The sequence below is a fragment of the Hyperolius riggenbachi genome, chromosome 2, assembly GCF_040937935.1.
Source record: "Hyperolius riggenbachi isolate aHypRig1 chromosome 2, aHypRig1.pri, whole genome shotgun sequence".
Taxonomy (NCBI): Eukaryota; Metazoa; Chordata; class Amphibia; order Anura; family Hyperoliidae; genus Hyperolius; species Hyperolius riggenbachi.
In genome coordinates this window covers 118,018,413-118,043,953 of record NC_090647.1, presented here as the reverse complement: position 1 = coordinate 118,043,953, position 25,541 = coordinate 118,018,413, and the positions used below count along the sequence as shown (strand labels likewise).

At 42.3% G+C, this 25,541-nt stretch overlaps 1 protein-coding gene across 6 annotated transcripts in view; it reads left to right on the top strand.

Moving 5' to 3' along the window:
* FNDC3A (fibronectin type III domain containing 3A) overlaps positions 1–25,541 on the top strand; it is a 292,007-nt gene that overhangs the window by 226,088 nt on the left and 40,378 nt on the right. For all 6 annotated transcript variants that reach the window (XM_068267261.1, XM_068267260.1, XM_068267262.1 and 3 more), the window contains 8 exons: positions 2,787–3,050; positions 4,324–4,382; positions 7,972–8,129; positions 9,422–9,481; positions 14,874–15,012; positions 18,801–18,854; positions 19,407–19,531; positions 20,366–20,540. In XM_068267261.1, the coding sequence (XP_068123362.1) occupies positions 2,787–3,050; positions 4,324–4,382; positions 7,972–8,129; positions 9,422–9,481; positions 14,874–15,012; positions 18,801–18,854; positions 19,407–19,531; positions 20,366–20,540 (1,034 nt within the window). The remainder of the gene's footprint in view (positions 1–2,786; positions 3,051–4,323; positions 4,383–7,971; positions 8,130–9,421; positions 9,482–14,873; positions 15,013–18,800; positions 18,855–19,406; positions 19,532–20,365; positions 20,541–25,541) is intronic.

Below are 25,541 nucleotides of genomic sequence, written 5' to 3'. Positions count from 1 at the left end.
TCCTTTGCAATCGACCCATATTTTTTGTTCTGCTCATAAAGAAATGTGATAGCCAATTTGCATCAATCGAACATAATGGGAACCCCCCCCCCCCCCCATATTCTCCTTTGATTCTATAAAATGGTTGAATCAAAAGGTCTATCAGATGTGAAAATCGAGTAATGTATGGGCACTTCTAGTGTTTCACGGTTATTCGTTGTAGCTCATGTTGTCCTGTTGAACTCCCGATTAGTTCCCAATTGTCAGAAATGCTTGTCACTACTGTGCACAAGTTTTATGACCAGGGAATAATTAGCAGTGAGTATTGCTCTGCTGTCTGACTTCTGTTACTGCAGAGAAACTGTGATTTATTGCTCTGGATTATTAAAGTGGACCTGAACTCAGAACTTTCTTTTTGTTCTAAGAGATAAGCCACAGCATAATAACCTTTACAGAAAAACATTTCTTTGTTGCAGCTGATAGAAATATATAAATCTGCAGTGTGTCTAATTCCTGCTTTCATGGAAGCAGACATAGGGTTAATATCCTGCATTTATAATTTAGCTGTGTCTGCCAAGATTCCTGATCTGACGCAACTGAGAGATCAAATTACGGTGGTGATTAGTCACGGATGAGGGGGGATTAGACAGGCTAAACCAGGCATGGGCAAACTCTGCCCTCCAGCTGTTACAGAACTACAAGTCCCACAATGCATTTGCCATTATGAGTCATGACTGTGGCTCAGACTCCTGCAATGCATTGTGGGACTTGTAGTTCCTTAACAGCTGGAGGGCCAAGTTTGCCCATGCCTGGGCTAAACTCTCTAAATACATACATGGTGGATTCATTTGTTTTCCTTGTTTCCTGTGCATGAGTTCAGGTCCACTTTAAACTAAAGCCTCGTACCTACGCAGCGTAATTTGCGGCAATGTTTCCCAACGTCGGGGAACAGCGTTTAGCATAAGCATGTTAAACATTGTTGCCCCCGTGGCCATTGCGCATCGTTAAACGACGGACACAACAGATCGTGAAGATCCCCGACGACTCCTCGCAAAGTACCTCAATCGCTTACTTCCTGTCCGTGCCCTTTGTGTAGTAGCATGACGTCATGATCAGGAAAAGGCGTCACTTAACGACCATCATCAAGGGGATGTCTCTGGACCCGTCAGGGGGTGAGTGCATAGCTTTAGGGTCTGTATACACGCTCGATTTAAATTGGCACCCAAAACAGCGGTATCAACCAAACAACATTATCTGTCAAAAGGAATCCATAAGTCATTTGAATAGTGTTGTACTCACATCAGTATTCCAAACAATTATGTCATTGGAACACTGCATGCGGAGGCAAAAGTGACATTTCACACGACATATGGATGCATGCTCTGGAACTAGAAACAACAAAATGTTGCTTAAATGACAACATACACACCATAGACTACACAATACTTGCGCAATAATACTGAGAATCCATTCCCCTGTTGGACCGGCCTAAATGCGCAGTATCATCGGTCATTCAACAATATTCAGCTACATTTTTCATACCCATTGTCACCCAACACATCTTTTGTTTGTCACAAATTTCAAAAGACTTTAATCTGATGTGTGTACAAGGATTTATAGTGAAATAAAGAAAAACAGGCAGTTGTAAGTAGGTTTGGGACTCTATATACCTGTAAATATATTTATCCCTTCAAGCTGCATTTTACTTATGGCACACCATAATATTTTGCCTGTATTTAACCTTTCTATACAGTAAGGCCCCGTTTACACTTAATCCGTTGGTGTGCGTTAGTGCGCGTTGGTACACGGTTTTTCCATAGCAGTGCATTGGGAAGAAGATTTCAGTTAAAACGGGTTAAGTGTAAAAGAGGCCATAGGAAAACATGGTCATTACTTTGAAAATCGGTTTTCTTTTAGTTATAACTGAGAGCAACTGATTAACCCTTTGCACTCATATGTCCCGCATAGCGGGACATCGCGAATTCCGCATTGCACTCGTATGTCCCGCTATGCGGGACATTTTTTCAGCGGCGGTTTGCAGAGCATCAGGCCCGCCGCAAACCCCGATCTCTCTTCCCATATCTTGTGGGCATGTAAGACTACATGCCCACACAGGTGGAACCCCCCTGCCCCAAACTGGAAGTGCGAGATCAGCGCTACCAGGAGGTGACAGATGCAATGAAATTTCATTGCATTTTCCTTGCAGATTCTTTTTTTTGCAGATTCCATGCAGATTCCTTGTAGATTCCATTGCAGATTGCTTGCAAAGTTGCATAGAGGATCAATGGCATCCTATGCAATGGACATGGAGGAAAGTGTAAATAGTAGCCAGCATTTCATTGCTCTAATGCCCAATCGAAATACCAAAGCTTGCATCGTGTGTAGTGACATGAAGACACCGGGTGGCAGGCACAAAAGCACCTATTATTGCGAAACTTGCTCACGTAGGCCAGGGTTACACCCAGGAAATGGTTTTAAAATGTACCATACCTTGGCTTTCTTCTCTGCTACCAGCCAATAGAAGATGCCAAACTGGCAAAATAAGGTATTAAATTAAACGTTGTGTTCTTGAAAATAAAATATACCATGTTACTATGTTATGTTCCATGTAAGAATGGGAGAAGAGAGTAAAAAAAAAAAAAACTCCGGGCAGAAACGACTCCCTTTAGGAAAAAACTCTGAGTGGAAAGGGTTAAGTGTAAAAGGACCCTTACTCTATGTATTGATTAAAATGTTTGCTGTAGATAATAATAATAATAATAATAATATGTGGTGATTGAATCACTCAATCATTCTTATTTCCGTAGATTCCCTATCACATGGGAGGTCCGGTGCTAGAGACGAGAGATCGTGTAAAGCGCACGAACGATTGCAGAAGAAGCTGAAGGATAGATATGGTACACAGAAGGACAAGATCAGCAGCCCCCCATTCTCACCCAAAAAGAGCACTTCCCCCATCAGTGAAACCAACGGAATTATCAAAGGACAGAACAGTCCGTCTTCAAATGCAGGACAATCTAAGAGCAAGCAGAAAGGAAAGACGTCCCCCCAGGTAGAAGCAGAAATACAAGGTAATTGTGACAGTAGAAACAGCAAAAAATATTCATAGCACATTCTATAAAATCAGGAATTGATATCCTAGCCTTCGTTTTCCAATGGGAGGTTTACGTTAACTTACAATTATCTTTTTTTTCTATTTTAATCTTTTATGTCTGTTTAAAGGTCAATAAATATTAGTAGCAGGTGCTAACATTTTTGATAATCGCCACATTTCTGCCGTCTTAGTTTTGCTTATCTGCTATATCCCCTGGACTGGTGATGGAACACATTATGTTTACACTCCTTCCCTCCTGGGGTGACTGCCACAGCCATGATAACCCCCACAACAGTGTGGCTGCCATGCCTGTCTCCACCTACAACAAGAGTGGTCACAACCATTTTGGGGGAAGGAGGGAAGGAGGGGGGGGGCTGTATCTGACATGAGAAGGTAAGAATTTGGGGCCGCTTGCACCTGCAGGGGCTGCTCTCCCAGTTGACCTGTTTGTAAATGTTATGCACTCAAAAGTTGTTAGGATGCATTTTTGATTTTTTTTTTTTTTTATCCTTTAGCACTTTACACTCATTAGCGGCAAGCCTATAAGCTGACATAATTGTAGCAACCAGCTCCTTACTGACTTTTTGCCACTGCACTATTAAAGCAAACCAGATCAGACTTACAATAGTAGGGGTCGTCTTCTCATAGAAGCTCCTGCAGACATTCCTTGTCCTCCTATGACCCTATGAATGAAACCCTATGAATATTGGGAGGTACAAGGAATATGTAATAGCAAACAGGTTTTTATCTTGGAATAGTCCTTTTTTGTACCATTAAAATGTTTTTTTTTTAAAGTCTATGTAAAAGAGAGCAAGTACCAACACACAAATGAAGGGCGTACACTGTGGAACAGTAGTACATATAGAGGGGTTCACAAGTCAATGAAAAAATCCCAAAAGTGGACTGTACTAACAGGGTGTGCCAGGTTGTGGCCATTCAACCCCTATGTAACCAGTCCAGGAGTCCACCACTGAGGTCCCTTGTTATCTACAATCATATAGCCAGATAGGACTCTTGTACTGATCCACAAGGACAGTACAGCGTGGATAAGTACTCAAATCCACAGCCCTACATTCTTAACATGTTTTGCCTATAATGGGCTTCATCAGAGGATCCCCAAGTGTGTACAGTGTGCAATTAAATAATCAGGCAGAGCTTCCGTCTGCTGTGAATATTAAAATGAGGGTATTACACTAATGATTTTATGTTTAAGATAAAAATGAATATTTCTGTAATATTTTCCATTATAGAAAAAGATGAAGAAACAAAAGCATTAGAAACCCAGCTTTCCAACATTTCAAAGCCAGAGGTATGTGCTGTCCAATCCAGTTATCTTGTGTATCATTGTAATAGTATGCTAGCAGTGGCTGTCTGCTTATTGTGGGCGGTAATACTAGATCTTCTCAATGCAAGGAAGCCATGTCTACTTTGGTGTGGCTCTCGTTAACTTTGTAACTATGTAACTGTCAGGTTAGCTGCTCCCAGCCCCTCCTCCTGAGTTTCCTGTTTGCATAATAAGTAGTAGCAGATTTGCACTATGATTTGCATCTGAATTGAATGCAAAGTGTGCAGCAAAAATCTATTTAGGTGCTGCACACTGAGCTGGTGGTCATTTCAGATGCAGCCTTAGTGGTATGCGCTGGCGTTCTTCTCGCTGTTCAACCAAATGTAAGTTACACTTTTTTTTTTTGCTTAGCTGCTCCCAAGGTTTTAAATTTAGGTTAGGTCACTTGCCCGGAGGTTTGCCTCACCGTGGCGCAAGTGTCTAGTATAATATACTTTGCATGCAAACCATATTGGAAGCTAAAGTTCCTCCTAGTTTAATAAATGTTAGCACTTGTCTTGGATGCAGAGCATGCATTTTTCAGTCTGGCAGAGGCGGTGTATGCCTGTGCGATTAACCATTCAATTGCAGCATGTGTTTAGGGATGCGCAGCCTTTCCCTCCCACCTTTTCTTAAGTTACTTGTTCTAGTTAGTTTTTCATCTCGGATCCGCTTTAACCCTGTAGTCCGCTTCACTGACGAAGACCTCCTCCCTTTTAATTGGCTACACATTTAAATACGTCTGATGGGTGATAAATAGTGGGAGGTTTGATCCAGATCATGAAATGATTCATTCCATGGCATGTGTACCTGAAGGGAAAAAAATGCCCCAAATGTGTAGAGGTAAACCTCTGGATAACTCAGACTTCCCCCACCCCTCTCACCTCCACCGATCCAGCGGTGGAACTACTGGAACCGCTTTTTCTAGGGCTTTGTGAAGAGGTGTATTTGGCTTCACTCCAATCTTTGATGAATGACACCTGCGCAGTAGCACTGTCGCATGGGCTTGGCTATTTTATGCACAGGAGCGCACTTCTGGGAGTGAGGATTCATAGGATTCCATCTAACAAGGTAAGTATCTTTGTCCTGTGGATCTTATAGTTTACCTTTTAATTTGAAATAAAATTCATATGAAATGTCACTGCTACTACATATTGAACAGCTAATCACACAGGATGGTGTTTGGTCAGGGCAGTAAGATGCAGCATGCAGATGGAGAGAGCAGCAGGTGATTTATGGCCTTGTACCTTTGTACTGCAATGAGTGTTCTGTGTTAGTAATAATAATATTTAAAATGGTTCTAAGGGCTCGTTCAGACTATGCACGCTGCTGTGCGCATTTTGGCAACTCTCATATAGTGTGCGACACGCAAGAACAGTAGAAGGGCATAGATAGCCCTTCTACCATTCCCATTAAATGCGCTATCGCGCTGCTGCATGCACTTTCGGGAATCGCAGATACCATTCATTGTAATGAATGGGATCTGCAGCGCAGATGGCGTGCGATCGTCCGCGGTGCGTTCCGATCGCACAGCCATCTGTGCTAAATGATGTGAATGAGGCCTAAGACTTATGGTGAAATCTGAAGAAGATTCAGTGAGGCAAGGTGATAAATCAATCATTTGCCAGACTGATCACTCACCGGACTCCTCATATGCCAGACTGGGCCATTATCAACCAATTTTAGTCTGGTCACTGTGCTAGCTCATTATTCTCTTCCTTTTCTCACAGATACCTTCTTTTATGTTCAGAGCAGCAGCTTATTGTAAGATCAAAGATCATGTTGTCCTATTATGCCTGAAGAAAGTAAGGTGCTCTCTGTCTATTTATATGAAAGGGAATTAAATGCTGACTTCTGCTCTGATTCCCCCTGAAGAGCCCAAGGTCCGCAACATCTGTTTGTACTCTCTGGTATCTCTGGTAAAAAGCATTAATAACATAGTATCCTCAGTGATATGAAAGGGTTGCAGAGATAAAAGGAAGACCAAACACTGGGATACACAGCGTTTCAGTAGTAATTTAGGGGTTGATTCACGTAGTGCTGGTATGCGGATCCGAGATGAAAAACGAACTATAACAAGTAACTTGTCTATATATCTTATCTAAAGTTTAGATAGTTTACTCAGCAAATCTAGCTGCAAACAGCTTCAACAGTATATGATAATTTCTTCCTGTGATACAATGAGAGCAGCCATGTTCTGTTTGTCATATTACACACAGGCAAGCTGATAGCATCTCCAGCCCTCAGCCTGGGACGGAGTGCCTTGGCACTCTGAAAAAGCTGTGGGTGAGGCTTGTTTAGTTTATAGGGAATTAAAGTATTAAAACAAAACAAAAAAAAGTATTTGGCTTGAGAAATGCCCTATAAACTACATGAAAGGAACACAATTATGCAATAAGTAAAAGTTTATCTCGGATCCACTTTAAAGCCAGCAGTGTACCGGGTGTCCCACAATAAATGCGACCCATGGTACCTGGGTAAGGTGAGCATTACTGCTGCTGCCGTTACTACTGTCAGTGCATGGCTTTATTTCCAACACTAGGTGAATCAACTCCATAGTAACTAAGCTTTTTAGCACTTGAGCATTACAGCAGCATGTCCGTAGAAATTACTTCTCTGGCTTGAGTACAGTGAATTAGGATCCGCTTACTGTGTTTAAGCAGAGCTTAAAAACATCCCAAACGTGCCCATCCTGGGACATTGCCACTTCTTTATTCTTTTTTGGATTCACAACTTTTAAAGATTTTTGCATACCATGTTTTTTAGAAAGGTAAACACTTATTTTATTAAGTGCCAAGAAATTATGCTTTATACATCCGCTCCCCTTCACCGTACATTGTTAGTGACGTCATAAAATGATACACGTGTTTATAAAAGAACAAAAAGAAAAAACTCGAACAAGTACTTGAAATGTGAAAAAAAAAATGCAATGATAATGCAATATAATTGGATAGAAGTTGTAGATGGGGCTTTCTCCTATTGCGTCTTGGTGTATAGTCTATGCACACTAGTTCAAGCAGTCGAGAGGGTTCTTTGCTGCTTTCCATTCTACAATAATGTTGCAGCCAGATGCCTTCTTATATGTGTCAATGGCTTCAGTTCAGTAAGACTCGTTCAGTAAAAAATAAAATACGGCATTCAGTATTTTAGAGGTTTTTTTTTATGAATTTGCTAAGATTTTCACACATGCAGTAATACGTCAGTAATTTACCGAAAAATATTTGATTTTGTGTTTTAAGGAATCATGCTGTGTTTAATTTAATTGATGTAATTATCTGGTGCAGGGATAGTGGATATAGGATGTGATGCAGGCAGCATTGTCTTTTTTTAAATTATATTGACAAGTAACGTGCAAATCACTTGTTTTACAGAGTGCTCTCATTTAAGAGGTATTTACCTCACAAGTTGGTAATTTTCCTCACCACTCTGTAATTTCACTTTTCCATGTGGTAACAACCTTAGTGAATTGACATTTCACAAAATGTTTGGTGAAATCAGATTTCTGCTTTACTGAATGTGGTAATGCTTAGCGAATTGAAGTCAAAATGTGTGAAAGTGTGGCTCCTTCTTGCAGGTGTCAGACATTCAGGCGCGATCTGTGTTACTGTCCTGGTCACCGCCTTCCAGTCTAATCAGTGAGGAGAGTGATGGCACCAGTACGCCAGAGCTTTATACATATGAAATCCTATTATCCAACAATGGCAAAGATGGAAAATTCAAGGTGGCGTATAGGTAAGGGAAGACTTTATATTTGTATACATGTGCTGCAGAAACACTACATGACACTAAAAGTATCTGTACACAGAGGGTCTGTGCTAGTGTAGTTGAGGTGACCCAGCGGGAAACCTCCTAGACCAACAGCCGCCAAAATTGACCACCGGGACTTTACAAAACCTAATTCGGTTAGTGGCTGTGATAGTGTTTTCTGGTGTCTTCCATTTTTTACAAATTAGTGGTCAATATCATTTTACCAAGAGCAAGAAGCAGCTGTGGGTCCCCTCAACTAGATTAGTGCTGAGGAAATGCCCACATCTCTCCCCTGCAGTAAGTTTAGTGAAGTCGAGTAATAATACTCTATCTCTGTTCCTGATCATGTGACCACTGGCTTCTCTAAATTACAGCAGTGGAATCCTGCATTCTGCACCTATCAGGGGCAAAGTCTACCCTGAGTTTGTAGGTTCTTCGAAATGTACCCCTTCAGGTTTGTTTGGTTTCCTCCCATAATCTAAAGACATTTTGATAGATGAATTGACTCTAACCTAAAACCTGCTGTAGTATATTGGTAAGCGTGTAGGAAGCAGGGGCATAACTATAGGGGAGCAGACCCTGCGACTACAGGGGGGCCCAAAGCTGTAAGGGGGTGCCAACTACTATTTAAATCCCTATGATAAAGAGATCCTTTCTCAGATCCGGTGTGTTTGTGACTACACTTGTTATGGGTGTGAATATCATGATGCCAACACTTCTTGTTTTATTCTCTTACTAAATGGCCTCCAGGCTGTGAGGGTAAAAAGAGGTAGGCAAGGGAAGGGGTGTGAACAAAGGGGGGGGGGGGGGATGGGCAATGATTTGTAGTTACACCCCTGGTAGGAAGGACATTAGTTTGTAACCTCCTTTGGAAATAGAGTGTGTGGTTAATAACATGTTTGCATTGAATCACAAGTGCTTTATATCGCAAGTTATTTTGATAGGTACATCGTAAATGATTAGTGGTGTATCGGCTCTGGCATTTCCATTAGTTTTGCACTGTTGGCAGCAGGTTTCATGGATTAATGGCACAAGTGGGGCCGTAACAGGCGCAGAGATGAGCAGTTATATGAAGCATTTCTTTTTTCAGAGCATCGTGCTAAAGGGTAGCGGGTTGGGAGACGTATTAAGCAGACTGGAGTTTACTATAAGCCACCCTTGCAGAGTGATAGACTACAGGTAGAAATGTCCTTCAAAGTGATGGGAATCTACTTTGTAAAGTGTTTAGTAGCATATCAGTCTGTTACTGAGCTTATCAACCTTTCCATTCCTTTTAGTGGTGAGAAGACCAGCATTACAGTAGATGACCTGAGGCCTGCAACAGATTATCATGCCAGGTGAGTTACATTTTTTGTGTTCTGCAATACATTGGTTGTGATATGAATAGAGGTGTTCATTGACATCATAGCACAAATGAAAAGCTAATTAGATTGATGGAGGGCCCCTTTTGGGCCCTTCTGGTCTAGGGGCCCTGTTGTGGTTTCAACCTCTGCTTTCCCTATTGCTATGCCACAGGCTATATTATGTGCATTGCATATATCCTTACTGGATATCAGAGCCCACATGAATATGAGAAACGGGGGGGGGGGGGGGTGGGGGGGGGGGGGGCAGGCGGGCATGTATGGTGAGCTGTCCTGATGTTCAACGCTGTGACGTCATGGGCCTGCGCAGAGCTCTCCCAGCTGCGATTGTGCACTGTAGGATGTGCGCAGCAGGGCCAGCTCACCATACATGCCTGCTCCCCCGTTTCTCATAATCATTTCGGTTTTAGTATCCTTTAACAAACGGTTTCCTTACTCTAAATACACCTCTCTGACACTGGAGCTGTCCTTAAAAGGTTTTGGGCTCCATATCAATAAAGAGCTTGGGGCCCCACTAAACTCACACAGGGGCCCCAAGCTTCTCTGCTACGCCACGGACTATGGAGTATGTTAGGGTACATATAGATGGTCAAGTGCCAAGACCTGCTTGTTTCCGATTGCACTCGGCACCTGCCTTGCTGGTGTTATGGTTGGTTGAGACATATGATGCCACTATTCCTGAAGGTCTAAATGCCATGTGACAGTTGTTCTATGTAAAGTGAATGAGAAATTACTTTATTAGTAAATGTCCTGCCCAGATGGTTCTATTCAGCTGGATTCCTGATCAAACAGCGCTGAGTTTAACCAGAATCAAGGTCTATGTGTTTGTAGGTTCCATCCATCCCTAGTTTTTTTTGTACTGTCACCTCTGTATCGCCAGTGTATTCTAATCAGCAATGCAGTGGCTTTACCACTAGGTGGCAGCTTAGTACCAACACAAAAAAACACAATGCAATAATCAGCTGTCTGACAAAGACAACCAACCTTCAGAGCTAGATGATTTTTGCTTCTCTGGTCTGCAGCATTTCCTTATTCTTCTTTGATCATTGCCCCATTCTTTGTTACCAAAAAAAAAAAAAAGATTTTTTTGTTTTATTTTTATAATTGAGCAAATTCCTTCTCCAACAAAAATGGATAGATCTGATAGTCACTGTTCATGCAGCTGCCTTGCTAGATAAATGGATCATTTGTCTGCTTCTTCTTTTTTGTTACTCCCCACAGAATATAATATATTCCCTGGCACTTATGATGGGGGGATTTGTGATGGTCCACTCTGATGGGACAGGGCAAGCAGTGATAATTATCTGTGATGGGGACCAATGGTGATTACCATTGAATGGCAAGCATTGCTAAACTCGTCAGACATGGACTAAAAAAGGTTTTCTGCTATTCCAACAAGTGACTTGTGTTGTATTATTATTTAGTATCTACTGCATATGACAAGACTTGCAGGAGGCGCCCAAAAGTATCCCGAGGTGGGTTTGTGAAATCATATCAGTACACAGAGGCACGTTCTGTATACAATCACTTGCCTGAGTGTCCCTTCATTATTCCTCCATGCCGCCCCCTCCCCATCCCCCCCGGCTCTGCTGTCCCCCATCATAAAAAGCACCAGGCTAGCGACACACAGATTGTCGCTAGCCTGCTGTTTACCTTCAAGCTGCCACTCACCGTCGCTCCCCCGCCTCCTGTATAGCATGGCTCCCCGCCCACGTCCCTTCCCTCCCCGCTTCTGTAAGCTTTCTCCAATCTGCTTACATAGGCGGGGAGGGAAGAGACGCAGGCGGGGAGCCGTGCTATACATGAGGTGGGTGAGTGGCAGCCTGAAGGTAAACAGCAGGCTAGCGACAATCTGTGTGTTGCTAACCTGGTGCTTTTTATAATGGGGGACAGAAGAGCCGGGGGGGGGGGGGGGGGCTGGAGGAACAATGAAAGGACACAGAGGCAGGTGATTGTATACAGAATGTGCCTCTGTGTCCTAATATGATTTCACAAACCCACCTCAGGTTCTCTTTAACTTCAAGTAATCATCAAGTTTAGGAGTAATTAGATCTTAACTCCACCAATGAATAAACCACATAGGTAGAAATAATTTTAGTGATGTACAAAAAGACAAGCATTTCACAGGTACTGAGCCCACTTCCGCAGGTCAATAACAAGTGCCTAAGACAAAAACATATAGAACTATGTTCTAAATGCCCAACAATATATGACTTGGGTAACAATTGTACGATATCTACCGTATATAGTGCCGACGTCTTCTGCAGCGTTATACAGGGTATTTATTCTTGTCACCAACTGTCCCCCAAATGGCCGCATAATCAGATCCTTACCATAGACTTATGCCCATCAAGTGATCTCTTGAGATTCAAAAGGAAGGCTGTATACAGCCTGCTTGTGTATGGATGTATTTTCTATGTGTGGACATACTGTACATCAACCTACTTCCCGTTTTGGTGGCCATTTTGTTTGTTTATAAACAAACTTTTTAATACTGTTTTTGACTACTTTTAATGCGGCGGGGAGCAGCGAAATTGTGACAGAGGGGAATAGGAGATGTCCCCTAACGCACTGGTATGTTTAATTTTGTGCGATTTTAACAATACAGATTCTCTTTAAGTGGGTGTGTATACTGCTCAACACCTTCCCCTTGTGTGACTGAACCTTAAATGTTTTACTCTAAAGCAGAATGCAGAATTCAAACATCACGGGAGTACACCTTTCCAAAAATGCTAATTCCAATGGCATTTTACTGCTTGCAGTCACGTGACCATGAGCTAGGTGGACCTGTTAATCAGACTATTCCCCCCTCTCCCCAATGGGCCATGGATGCTGATGTACAATGCACACCCTGCTTCTAGAGAGAGAAACAAGTCACATTATCCTTGGTTCTGCACAGTAAAATGCAATATTTTCTCTTTTTTTCCCTTTATAAGAGGGGGGCTGAGGGAATCGGGTAAGGAGTACAAATTAACGCTGGAGTTGGACTTGAAATGCCTTTCTGTGATACTGGCTAGATTCGTCCCCTATTCCCAGTGCTATGCTTTACATGTTGTTACGTTCCCCCCCCCCCCCCCCCCTTGTTTTCATCTTCTCTGCAGATGGTAAAGCCCTCCCACAGGCTGTGACTAATGCCACCTACTACCTGGCCTCCTCTCTGTTAGATAGAGCTTGCAGACTAATACTGTCCCATATTGTGCTTTCTGCTGACACATACAGTGCTTGCCTAACATAACCCTGTGCAGGATCTCCTGATGTCCAATGTTGCTATCTATTTGCCTTATATACAAAGGCTGATTCAGCCAGATTCCAGCATACATGGTGAGAATAAACATTTTGTGTCAGGCAGTATTATTTTATCCCCCCCCCCCCCCCCCCCTTACCCTTCCACAGTAATCAAGCTTATTTGCTCATCTGATGTGTGAGGTCTTCCTCGGTGCATGCTTGTGCCTAGGCACCTGTGAATGGAGATGGGATGTGAAGGGATCTCTGCATTATTTTTACAGCCACCCAGGAGGGCAGATTGGAGACTTGGCTATTGCTGTCCCTGCTTTGGCTAGCAAGAGGATGCTGTGTAATGTTCCCCTAGTTAGTGGAACTGGATTTTATGACGTAATGGACCTGATGCTGGAAAGCCTGGTCATATTGCCATGCACAGACATTGCACGGCAATAGTGCAGGGCAATATTACTCTATGGTAACAATCGTTACCATAGGTAGCAATCGTTACCTTAGCAACGGTCACACTAGTCAAGTACCGCGGTTCGTGCTAGTAGGGTAACCTGTGGTACACAGTGCGTGTTGTAAGGGTAATATTGCTGTGTGATATCTGTGCACAGCAATATTTCCGCACTTTCCTGTATCAGGCCCAAATTGCTCTGAGACGCAATAAAAGCACTAATAAAATCACCCCATACTTTGGCAGGTGGACTTGTGATCCTAGGTCAGGATTAATGGCTAAACATTACTTAACTACCGTATTTTGGGACTGTAAGATGCACCTAAGTTTAGAGGACAAAAACCAGGGGGAAAAAATACATATTAAACCTGGGGTATCCATGGTGAAGGGGCATCTTGAGGATTATGCCCCCTTTGTACCTCAGGCTCCGTTGTTCCTCTTGTCTCCCTGTGTCCTCCTCTGTCCCCCATGTGTCCGCCTCAGTCAGTTTTGTGTCCTTCTCTATGCCCTTTTGTGTTTCCGTATCCTTCTCTCTCCCCCTTGTGTCTGCCTCTGTTCTCCTTGTGTCCTTCTCTATGCCCCTTTGTGTCTCCGTGTCCTTCTTTCTCCCCCTTGTGTCCTCCTGTGTCCCCCATGTGTCCGCCTCTGTCCTCCTTGTGTCCTCCTCTATGCCCCTTTGTGTCTTCGTATCCTTCTCTCTCCCCGTGTGTGCTCCTCTGTCCCCCATGTGTCTGCCTCTGTTCTCCTTGTGTCCGCCTCTATGCCTTTTTTTGTCTCCGTATCCTTCTCTCTCCCCCTTGTGTCCTCCTGGGTCCCCATGTTCTTGTCTGCATGGGCAGGGAGTCCCTGACATTGCGGTGGGTTGGAGATTTGTATTGGCACATGCCTGCCATGTGTTTAACCCAAGAGGGGTAATAAAGCTTTGAAGACCTTGTGGTTCCTATGTGCCCAATTCTCTTCACTTACTATACAGATATATTTATTAGGTTCCCCCTAAAATTGGCCCTAGACCACAATACATACACAATACATCCATATACATATGACTATGGTAGGTATTAGATTGTGAGCCCCTTAAGGGACAGTTAAGGGACAATATACTCTGTACAACGCTGTGGAAAATGTCGGCACTATACAGAGGCGTAGCTATGGGTGGTCCGGGGGGGGGGACATGTCCCCGAGCGCAGCACTGTAAGGGGGCTCAGACCATGGCCACCGCACCCCAAGTGAGTGAGAGGCAGTGCCTCTGCTTCTCTCCCTCCCTTTGCAGAGGAGTGTAGAAGTGTCAACAGCAGCAGAACAAGGTAGGGGGGCACATCTGGCTAACTATAGAGGGAACATCTGGCTATCTAAACAGGGAAAAGGAGGCACATCTGGCTATTTAAACATGGGGAAGGGAGGCACATCTGGCTATCTAAACGGGGGGAAAGGGGGGGCACATCAGGCTAACTAAACAGCATTTGTACATTTGTCTTCAGCCATGACCACACCCACATTCTGATGCATGGCCATGCCCAATTTGTCCAGAGGGGGGGGGGCGTCTTTGTCCCCGGGCGCTGAAAAGCCTAGCTGCGCCTCTGGCGCTATATGAATACTAAATAATTAAAAAAACGAATTGTGTGTATACTGTAGTTTCTATTATATTTGCTTCATTTTGCAATTATATTTTGTTTATATTTTTTCTTGTAGAGTTCAAGCAGAGTTAAATTCTGTTAAAGGGAACCCTTCAGAGGCTGTAAGCTTTACCACGCTGAGCTGTGAGCCTGACACCCCGAACCCTCCACGAATCACAAACCGGACCAAAAATTCACTATCCCTCCAATGGAAGGTCAGTCCTGAGATGATCTGGCTCTGATTCCAACATGTAACATGGGCTCTCTGTTTTTACTCGTGCTATGGAACTACCTCATATTTAAAGAGGAACTCCAGTGAAAATAATGTAATAAAAAAGTGCTTCGTTTTTACAATAATTATGTATAAATGATTTAGTCAGTGTTTGCCCATTGTAAAATCTTTTAAATCCCTTATTTACATTCTGACATTTATTACATGGTGACAGTTTTACTGTTGGCAGGTGATGTAGCTGCTTTTTGGCAGTTTGAAACCGCTACAAACTGCTATTTCCCACAATGCAACAAGGTTCACAGACAGGAAACTGCCAGGAGTACCACGGTCCTCAGTGTTTCTTGTGGGAGGGGTTTTACCACAATATCAGACATACTAGATTTCTCATGTAAAAGGGGGTATCCACTACTGATTGGGATAACGTTCAATTCTTGGTCGGAGTTTCTCTTCAAGACCACAAAATGCTGGATTAACACATGCAATATCCTAACCAAATGTGCCTGTTGCCCCATATGTTGTAGTTCCATTCAACCACCTACAAAAACTATAACAAGGATAAGGCGCTAAAAGTGTAAAAAAAATAAAATAAATAAAAGGGATATTTCTTTGTGGTAAAAAGCCTGTAGACCTCCACAGTAGCAATTCACTTGTGCTTACTGCCTTCACCACATGCTCTGGCCTTTTCTTTAGGTAGAGTTGAGCTCATGTGAGAGTAGGTTAGGGTTAGGTCATAGTAGAATATTGGGAACATTTACAGGTATCCTACTAACGGTAAAAGTAGATTATAGAATGTACCTGTACTAACTGGTAAACCATGCTCTTTTTAACTCGCTGCTTTTTTAAATGTACACCACTGGGAGCGCCACTCCATGTTTCTATGCAAGAGGACCTAGAAAAATAGAGGATTTCTACCTTATATGATATGCTTGACTTTTCCTGTCGTCATAATTATTAAAGGATATTTATGCTTTGCTAGACTTAATCTTTTTAGCTTGCCTGTGTCCTTCTGCCTGAGAGAAGCCGTGACCGGTGCGTGATAGGGCTTGTCATATTGTGATGATTAAACACATGAAGTGAAGGAGAAGCTGATATCGGACATGTGAGCAGGGAAATGGCAGATTTTCAAGAAAGGCCCTATTTGCCACCTGTTCGGCTTATCAGATTATGTTTAGAGATGGGACAATACTTTTGTCACTTCCATTGAGCACATTCATACATAGTAAATAATTGCCCTTGTATCTAGCAGCCATTCATCGCATCGCACATACAGTACGCAGTGTTAGGACAGCCCAGGCTACACACAGATAACTCAGCCTTTTCTTTTCACAGCTCCGCTGCAGAGAACAGGTGGTGCCAGGCAACGTGTTCAAACACCTTTCTGCCTTTTATTTTTGTTTTGATGCGATTAGGTAAAGAGCTCTTTTCTAGTCTGTGAATCATAACACAGTCCTTATCAGAGCTGACATTAGTATACTGTGTAGTTGTATTGTGCTTCCGAGAACTGCTGGGAGCTCAGAAATGACACTTTCCTTCTTATCTGGATAGACACAATTCAGACGCTCAAATAGATCAACAATGTACTTATGCTAAAAATCCTTCTTTAATCTTTAATTAAAGCGGCATTGTCGGCCACCAAATCAAAATCCATGTACCCACTGCTCTGTTTATTATGTAGTCTACATGCAGTCTGCATTTCAAGCATTCCAATATAGTCATAAATGTTTCTGCTCTATTCTGGTACATTGCAGAGGGGAGGGGAGCTTTTTATCTTCCCTCCCACATTCCTGCACCTCATTGATTGGCTGAGGGCAGTTCAGTGTGACAGGCTAAGTCTGAGAAGGTAAATACACCCCATCCCTCTGCAGAAGCTGCTGAAATACAGTCTATGCTGTGCTCACATGTGTTTACAAAGCACGCTAGATATGAAAGTGCAGTTTCTAGGAGAATAAAAGAGTAAGGGAGGAAATGACATCAGGATTGGCTTCAGTCAGAGGCAGTAAAGATGGAAAATGCCTGGAACACTTTTCTCTTTATTTACTTTATAAAATTCACTGAATTCAAAATGTGGACAGTACAATACATATGTAAGTAGAACAAGTCGCTCCCAGGATGTTTATGTTTTTTTTGTAAATATTTATTGTATCTTTTTTAAATAAGTAAACCTATTTTATTATTTTCTAACCCTCCCTCCCACCGCCAGCCTTTGACAGCGATAGCCTGTCATAGGCATTAGCCTATGAGAGCCGATCGCTCCTGTGTCTCCCAGAGGGACTGCTGTGTCATACGGCTGTCCCCAGTACAGCGCTGCCTTAGATCGCAGGGCTGTACAGAGTAAATAGATGTCGGTTTTGCCCTCTAACAGTCTTAGCGCGATCACCGCTGGGAGACTGATGGCGGAGCTCCATCATCCAAGCAGAGATGTGCGTGCGATCACCTGCAAAACCCCGCCCCAGGACATGATGCCAATTGGCGTTACCGTTAGGCAGTCCTAGGGATGCCACCACGGTCACGCCCATTGGCATTACGTGGTCTTTAGATAGTTAATACAGTTTTTAGGCTCGGTGTAGATACTGGATGGGTGCTGTTCATGCAAAGAATGGTTTGGCAACCATCGTGGCAGACACGAATGTGAATGTTGTACTCCGCTTTCCCCAGCATTATAATTATTCCTCTGGAAAAGGTGGAGCGTGAGCTTTGGGACATCCTGCTGACTTGGATGGCTGTGCCCTTATCTTTGCCGGGCCGTGGTCATTAGTGATGGTCATGTCTAGGAGAACTCTTGGAGAAGCATGTGATTTGTTTGATCAGCTGATAGATTTGCAAAGCGCTGATTTGCTGTGATCACATCCTGCTTTAGCACATGATCATCACTAGCAAATTTAGAGGTTTACATATCTACCACCTGACCAAACTGATCACATGCTTCTCCATGAGTTTTCCTAGACCTGATCATCACTAGTGGTCATACAGCCATACACTTATTGCTTAAACAAAAACTCAAATGCCCAATCCGATCATGTTTACATGTACTTTAAAACTAGGGATCCTGGATTTTTTATTTTTTTTTTTAAACAAAAAGCCAGTTCACTGTTGGTGAGACATTATATTGCTTCTTATTGCCCTCAGCTTTGTGGACACACTAGACTAGAGCATACATGTCAAACTCTGGCCCGCAGGCCAAATTTAGCCCTCCGAGCCATTAAATTTGGCCCTCAAGTGGTTTCCCCACTTTGCATTATGTTTGGCTCGCTCTACAACACCAGGGAAACTATATTGGAGGTGAAGCCCTAGAACACCAGGGAAGCCAGATGGGGGAGGTAGGGGGAAAGCACTTAACACTAGGGAACTGTATAGAGGAGCGTGGGGGCCTCTAGACACCAGGTAACTGTATAGGGGAGGGAGGATCACTAGACACCAGAGAACTTTAAAATGGAGGAAGGTGGCCACTAGACATTGAGGATGGCCCGCAGCTAGGTCCCAGTGTACAATTTCGGCCCACTTTGTATTTGAGTTTGACACCCCTGCACTAGAGGAAGTTCAACTTGAAACGACTGCCTCTGCCAAGATTGTGGCGTGTGTACAGCACCCGCTAGCTACCTTGTGTTACAGTAGGTATTTTAGGGAGGGATCAGATACTACTGTCCATGAAGCTGAGAAATCATAAACAAGATACATTCATGTTTCTTAAGAATGGCTTTTGGTTTGCTTTTTTTCCCTTTTTGTTCATTGACATATTGCACAGAATTTATATTTAATCTGCTTTTATTTCAGGCATCATGTGACAACGGTTCTAAGATACACAGTTATCTTTTGGAGTGGGATGAAGTAAGTTACTGTAATCATTGGATTTTATTTCTATATTTTGCTTAGCACTAAAAAGTTGTACTGCTGTTCAGAGTGCGTTTTATTAACCTATCATGAATGTAACGTATAGTGCATCAAAACCACTGTCCGAGTGGAAAAATAAAACTTGCACGTGAAACTGCCTACTGCTTAGATGGCATTTTTTAATGGAATATAACGCTGATAGCCGCCTCCTCTGTCTCATTGCAAGTTTCCTGTAAATGTGTGTAATCATTCATTAAACACTGGTTCATTTTTATCTATTGAGTTCAGCTGTAATCCTACCTAATACAAGCCCAGGAATTTGTATCCATGGGCTACGTCTGTGTCTTGCTCCCAGTGCCAAGGCGCATATCCGCTGCCATACATGGGCTAAGGCATCAACTGGGGCAGACCAGGACGTGCAAAGAAGCGGCTCTGGCTGTCAGTCTATCGCCCGTTTTTGAAATTTGCCAAATTGACTTTTAACTATTAAAACAGGTGTTTCTTGTTTGTAAGGATGTATGAAATACCTTTCTGTTTTTTTTCCCTCAGGGAAAGGGTTGTCAGGAGTTTTCGCAGTGTTACTATGGACTCCAGAAGCAGTTTAGAGTAACCAAACTGTCACCAGCTATGGGCTACACTTTCCGGCTTGCAGCAAAGAATGACATGGGCATGAGGTATGATGCCGCTGGAATGTAAAGACCAATCTTTATTCTTTTCATTTCCATATTCCTTGTCAGTGTGTCCCAAACATAATCTTTTAGTGTCCTCCCATATTTCAGTATCCACTGCCTTTGACCAGGGTTCAAAGCCTAATTCAAGTCAGTACGTAAAACAGTAAGGAGGGTTTTTTTGGGGCAAGGCTCCCTAATGATCTGGTTTCCTGTGGAATGCAACCTAAGTGGCTGCAGCCCTAAAAAGAAAGCGCTTTGAAAACAACCCATATAAATGTTCTGTGTCCTATCTTGTTTTCATTTGCCCTTCTCGTTTTCCTATTTGACCTCATAATTAGTGTCTGTGCTGCTCCTACCATTGTAAGTGGTTTGGGCGCCTCATTCCCCTGTAATTAGTTTTCCTGGGCTTCCTTTAGCACTTCTTGAATAAACTTGTGTACAACCCTACTTACAATGTAGTAGACAAGCTGGCACACCATCAAGTGCTGGGTGCTTGATGCTGTGATGAAGGCAATATCGCATCAAACATAGGAAACCAAATCCATCAGCACACCAACCATAATTTAAAATGCAACTCATAATTTACTGTGCACTGTTTCACATTAAGTTCCAACAATTGTATCAGGGGCCACACAAGGTCCACCTTTCTCAAGGCATGTGGTACGTATTCAGTTAGGGACCAGTGTATCCTCTTCTCTGTGTAGTTGATGTTTATTTATGCCCCTCTGCACCCCTCCCCTGCTGTATGCCATTTGTAGCTCCTAGTGGTCTTTAAGCCTCTGTTATTTTCAGTTCTCTTATCTTCGTAACTGACTGGCCTTTTTGTGTCCCCTTCAGTGGTTTCAGTGAAGAAGCGTTACTCTTCACCTCAGGCAGTGCTCCCACAGTACCAGCAAGCCCCACACTTATTAAAGCTGGAATCAGTTGGCTATCGGTACAGTGGACTAAACCCTCAGGTACACCGTCTGATGAAGGAATTTCTTATATTTTGGAAATGGAAGACGAAACCTCGGTATGTGCTGTAAACAAATTGATACAACCTATTCGGTAATTGATTATTTCTCCTATCCCATCTCACTGATTCAACTGAGGAACTAACGGGGGAATTCTTGTTCAATTTTCCCATCTATAGATCTCGTAGAAATAATGCTTAGTTAGCGTAGAAACAAGTTCTTTTTCTATGGCGTATGAGTAGGAACACACCAGGCAGAATCACATATGCGTTTTCCATAGCACATAGTGGAAATCGCGTATGCGATTCTGAATAGTGTGTTCCTACCCTATGTCTGGGATGGTTAATCAGATACAAATAATGCCGAGCTGATGCAGAATTAGGACATTTTGTATACAAATGTGTGCAGCTTCAAAATGGACCTATCAAAACCTTCCAAGGTAGAGCGTTCCTTGTAATGATTAAAGAGAATCTGTAAGAAACATAACCCCTCTAAGGGATACTTACCTTGGGTGTGGGAAACCACTGCATCCGAATGAGGATCCATCATCCTCCTAAGCCTCGGATCCAGCGCTGACTCCCCCAAAACCACAGCTGAGCAGAATGTCGTCTGTGGCCCCGGCACAGTAGGGTCTTTTTGATCTGGCTCAGGCGGAAATAACCACGCCTGCACTGGATCGCGGTAGGTAACTATTTACCTCTCCGTTGTTCGGGGGCTTACAACGCTGGATCGGCAAAGCCTAGGAGGACTGGGAAGCCTCATTAAGATCCAGACACTTTCCCCTCCTGGGGTAAGTATCCCCCCACCCCCATTTTCAGCACCTAGAAAGTGTAAAAGTAATAGAGAGAAATATAAAATGTAAGTTAATTTGAGACAGAGTTTTTGATTACTTTTTTACTTGCTGAGGGTTTAAAAGGATATTTTATTTATATGGTAAGGAAACCTATGTATTTCAAAGAAAATATTTTCAATTATGATAAAAAGTAGTAAAATCAATAAATATAAATATGATTTTCAGTGATTGACAGCTGCTGATTTTCATCAAGTCAGCCTGATAACCAGGGCTGTGGAGTCGGAGTCAGAGCAATTTTTGGGTACCTGGAGTCAGAGTTGGGAAAAATGCACAAACTCCGACTCCTAATACATTTTAAATTTAATTTAAAAAAAAACTGAAACAAAATGTTCAATTTTTAAGACAAGTCGTCATAAATAACTTGTATATACATTAATAGCAGGCCCTAGTCCACAAAAATGAAATAAACCAATCAAAAACAAGTTATTTGTGCTGTTGTAGTACAGCGGTCACTGTATTTTTAAAGTCCGATATACATATCTGATTGTGACTGGGATATCTGATCTGTACCCAGGAATCTTTCATATATAATAACATCTCCGCTGTAAGAAGAAAGCCTGATGTGTAGCTGTGTCACTAATAGGGATCGTTAGTGAGTTGCATATAATTATGCGTTGATGCAGCTTTATTCAAATTTTGTATGCAAATTTGTGCACTCCCTTTGCTCATGAAATGAAATCAACTAATTTGATATGTTGTTAAATTTGGGGTTGGTGACTAAAAATTTAGTTACACAATCGTATCATACTCTACATATGCACAGAGCTTTTGTAAATTCACTGAGAATGTTTTGCAAATTGAACTCAGAGGTGTCTATCACCCGTAAACCTGGTTCAGAACATGTATGAAGAATGTGTAATAAAGGAAGAATCCCCTCATTCACCTTCAGAGTACCTGTACATCACTCTTCGATGTACTCATAGATCTCTGCCTAAGTGTGGGCTTTTAAAGAGAACCTTATGTGACATAATGAGATAGACGTGTATGTACAGTGGCAAGCAAACAAATGCATATGCAGTGTTCCTTTTCTTATTTCTGTCTGAAAGAGTTAATATTCAGCTATGCAACTGACAGTTTTTCTCCGGTAGGGACCCAGTCAGATCATAGTGTCCCTCACTGATAAGGAATTACAGCCATAAAACACTTTCCTGGCAGAAAACTGGGTTTCTGAGAGTAGGGTATAGATAAAAAAAATCAATAGTTGATATATTTTAGCTTTCTGAGACACAGGACAGACTTTGTCATTGAGCTCAGACAAAACAATAAATCTGCTTTTTAAAGTTTTTAACCACTTCACCACTGAGGGGTTTTACCCCCTGACCACCAGAGCAATTTTCACCTTTCAGCGCTCCTTCCATTCATTCGTCTATAACTTTATTATTACTTATCGCAATGAAATGAACTATATCTTGTTTTTTTCGCCACCAATTAGGCTTTCTTTAGGTGGGACATTATGCCAAGAATTATTTTTTTCTAAATGTGTTTTAATGGGAAAATAGGAAAAATGTGGGGAAAAAAATAATTTTTCAGTTTTCGGCCATTATAGTTTTTAAATAATGCATGCTACTGTAATTAAAACCCATGAAACATATTTGCCCTTTTGTCCCGGTTATAAAACCATTTAAATTATGTCCCTATCACAATGTTTGGCGCCAATATTTTATTTGGAAATAAAGGTGCATTTTTTTCAGTTTTGCGTCCATCCCTAATTACAAGCCCATAGTTTATAAAGTAACAGTGTTATACCCTCTTGACATAAATATTTAAAAAGTTCAGTCCCTAAGGTAACTATTTATGTATTTTTTTTAATTGTAAATTTTTTAATTTTTTTTTTAATTACAAAAAAAAAAAATGGGGAGTGTGGGAGGTAATGAGTTAATTTTATGTGTAAAAGTCATTTATTTGTATGTGAAAAATGTGTAGGGTGTAGTTTACTATTTGGCCACAAGATGGCCACAGTAACTTTTTGTTTTAATGCGACCTCCAAGCTTCCTTCCGGAAGCTTGGAGGAAGAATAAGGAGGCTGGACACGTGAGTTTTTTCTCACAATGATCGCGCTGCCCATAGGAGAGCAGCTGATCATTGCGGGGCTTAGATCAACGAACGGGAATGGATTTTCCCGTTCATTGATCTCTGGGCGAGCGGGCGGCGGCGGTTTTACTAGCGGCGGGCGGCGTGTTTACGAGCGGGAGCGCGGGCAGTGTCGGGAACGCGGAAAGTACGTGTTTCTCCGTCCCTGGTTTTTAAAGGATGGAAAAAGGGGCGGAGAAATACGTACGCGCGGGGGTAAAGTGATTAAACATAGTTTAAAACTGTGGGATATCTACAAGTAATTTTTAGGAGTAGGATGATGGATACAATTGTTCATCTCATCTGTTTATTTTCACTTAAAGAGAACCTGAGGTGGGATTTAATTATGTTACTGGGGCACAGAGGCTGGTTGTGCACACTAACACCAGCCTCTGTTGCCCGTTGTGACTCGGGCGGGTAGCGCTGATGCGGAGGAGGCGGGGGAGTGGCGCTGACTGACAGCGCATAGGTAAACATTGTGCTGGCGACACACTGCGTGTCGCCAGCACTGCGGGGGTATAGCAGCGCGCAGGGGGGACATGGAGGCACACCATGGGGCAACAGAGGCTGGTGTTAGTGTGCACAACCAGCCTCTGTGCCCCAGTAACATAATTAAATCCCACCTCGGGTTCTCTTTAAGGTTCACCTTAAAGTGACACTGACGCTTAAAAAATTATGACATCATGAATTATATGTGTAGTACGTATAATTAATAAAATATAAGTTGCAAAGGAAAAAAAAAGTCATATTTTTATTTTCAGTAATTTAGTTTTTTTGCATCATCCTGTCATATATACAGTTTACAAACCACGCTCTGTATTTTAAACTATAAAACAGAGCAGAGATAATGACCCTTTGAACTTCCCTGCAGTAAAACCTCATCTCAACCTGTCTCTCACAGTTTCTTTGAAATATAAGTGCTTCAGAAAACAGGACTGTATCCAACCCTAAATTGGGTCGAAGAGCTCACAGAAGCTTTTTTGCATAAACTGAAGGTTCTTAATTCTTCCTGTACTGGAAAACAATATTAGACTCTTCTTTGCTGTGTTTTTCTTTCCTTAGCTGTACTACACATACAATTCATTATCTCAGAAGTTTATTTTTGCTTCAGGTTTGCTTTAAAGAGGAACTCCAGTGAAAATAATGTAATAAAAAAGTGCTTCATTTTTACAGTAATTATGTTTAAATGATTTAGTCAGTGTTTGCCCATTGTAAAATCTTTTAAATCCCTGATTTACATTCTGACATTTATTACATGGTGACATTTTTACTGCTGGTAGGTGATGTAGCTGCTGCTTGTTTTTTTGGCAGTTGGAAACAGCTGTAAACAGCTATTTCCCACGATGCAACAGGGTTCACAGACAGGAAACTGCCAGAAGTACCACGGTCCTCAGAGCTTCTTGTGGGAGGGGTTTCACCACAATATCAGTCATGCAACACCCCCTGATGGTCTGTTTGTGAAAAGCAATAATTTCTCATGTAAACGGGGGTATCCGCTACTGATTGGGATAAAGTTCAATTCTTGGTCGGAGTTTCTCTTTAAGCTTGTTCGTCAGGCTTGATGCATTAAAGGTATGATGTACTGCATTGTTGCGTATATTTAAAAAAAATGACATACCTGAATCCATCCCACTACTAGGACTTGTATGCACCGTGCTTGAAGGAATTTCAGACTTTGCCTTTCTCAGTGTTCTCTCTCGCTCCCCGAGGTACTGCCATCCTCCCAAGATAAGTGGTGCTGACTGCATCTGCTGCCCACACAGTTTTCCTTCCCTCGCCATAGAATTAAATGTGAAGATTGGGGCAAGCGCTTGTTTCTGAGCGTGTTTATGAACAGAAAATGGAAATAAAAACTACATTGGAGAACTGCTGCTTTCTCTGGATGTTTAATTAGATGAAGGCAGATAAAGCAGCAGGGAACTTCTGAATACCACACATTTCACACAAAACTAGATTAATGAATAAGCACATTTAGAGTGAAACGCGTATGCATTATGGCATCCTGCTGCTTTATCTGCCTTCAAATAAACCATTGTTTGTAGAGTGTCAATTTTTGGTTATAATTTACACATAAAACTTTGAAGAAGTTTCACACTTTATCTTGTCCCACATTGGGGTGGCATTGGATGACGAACCT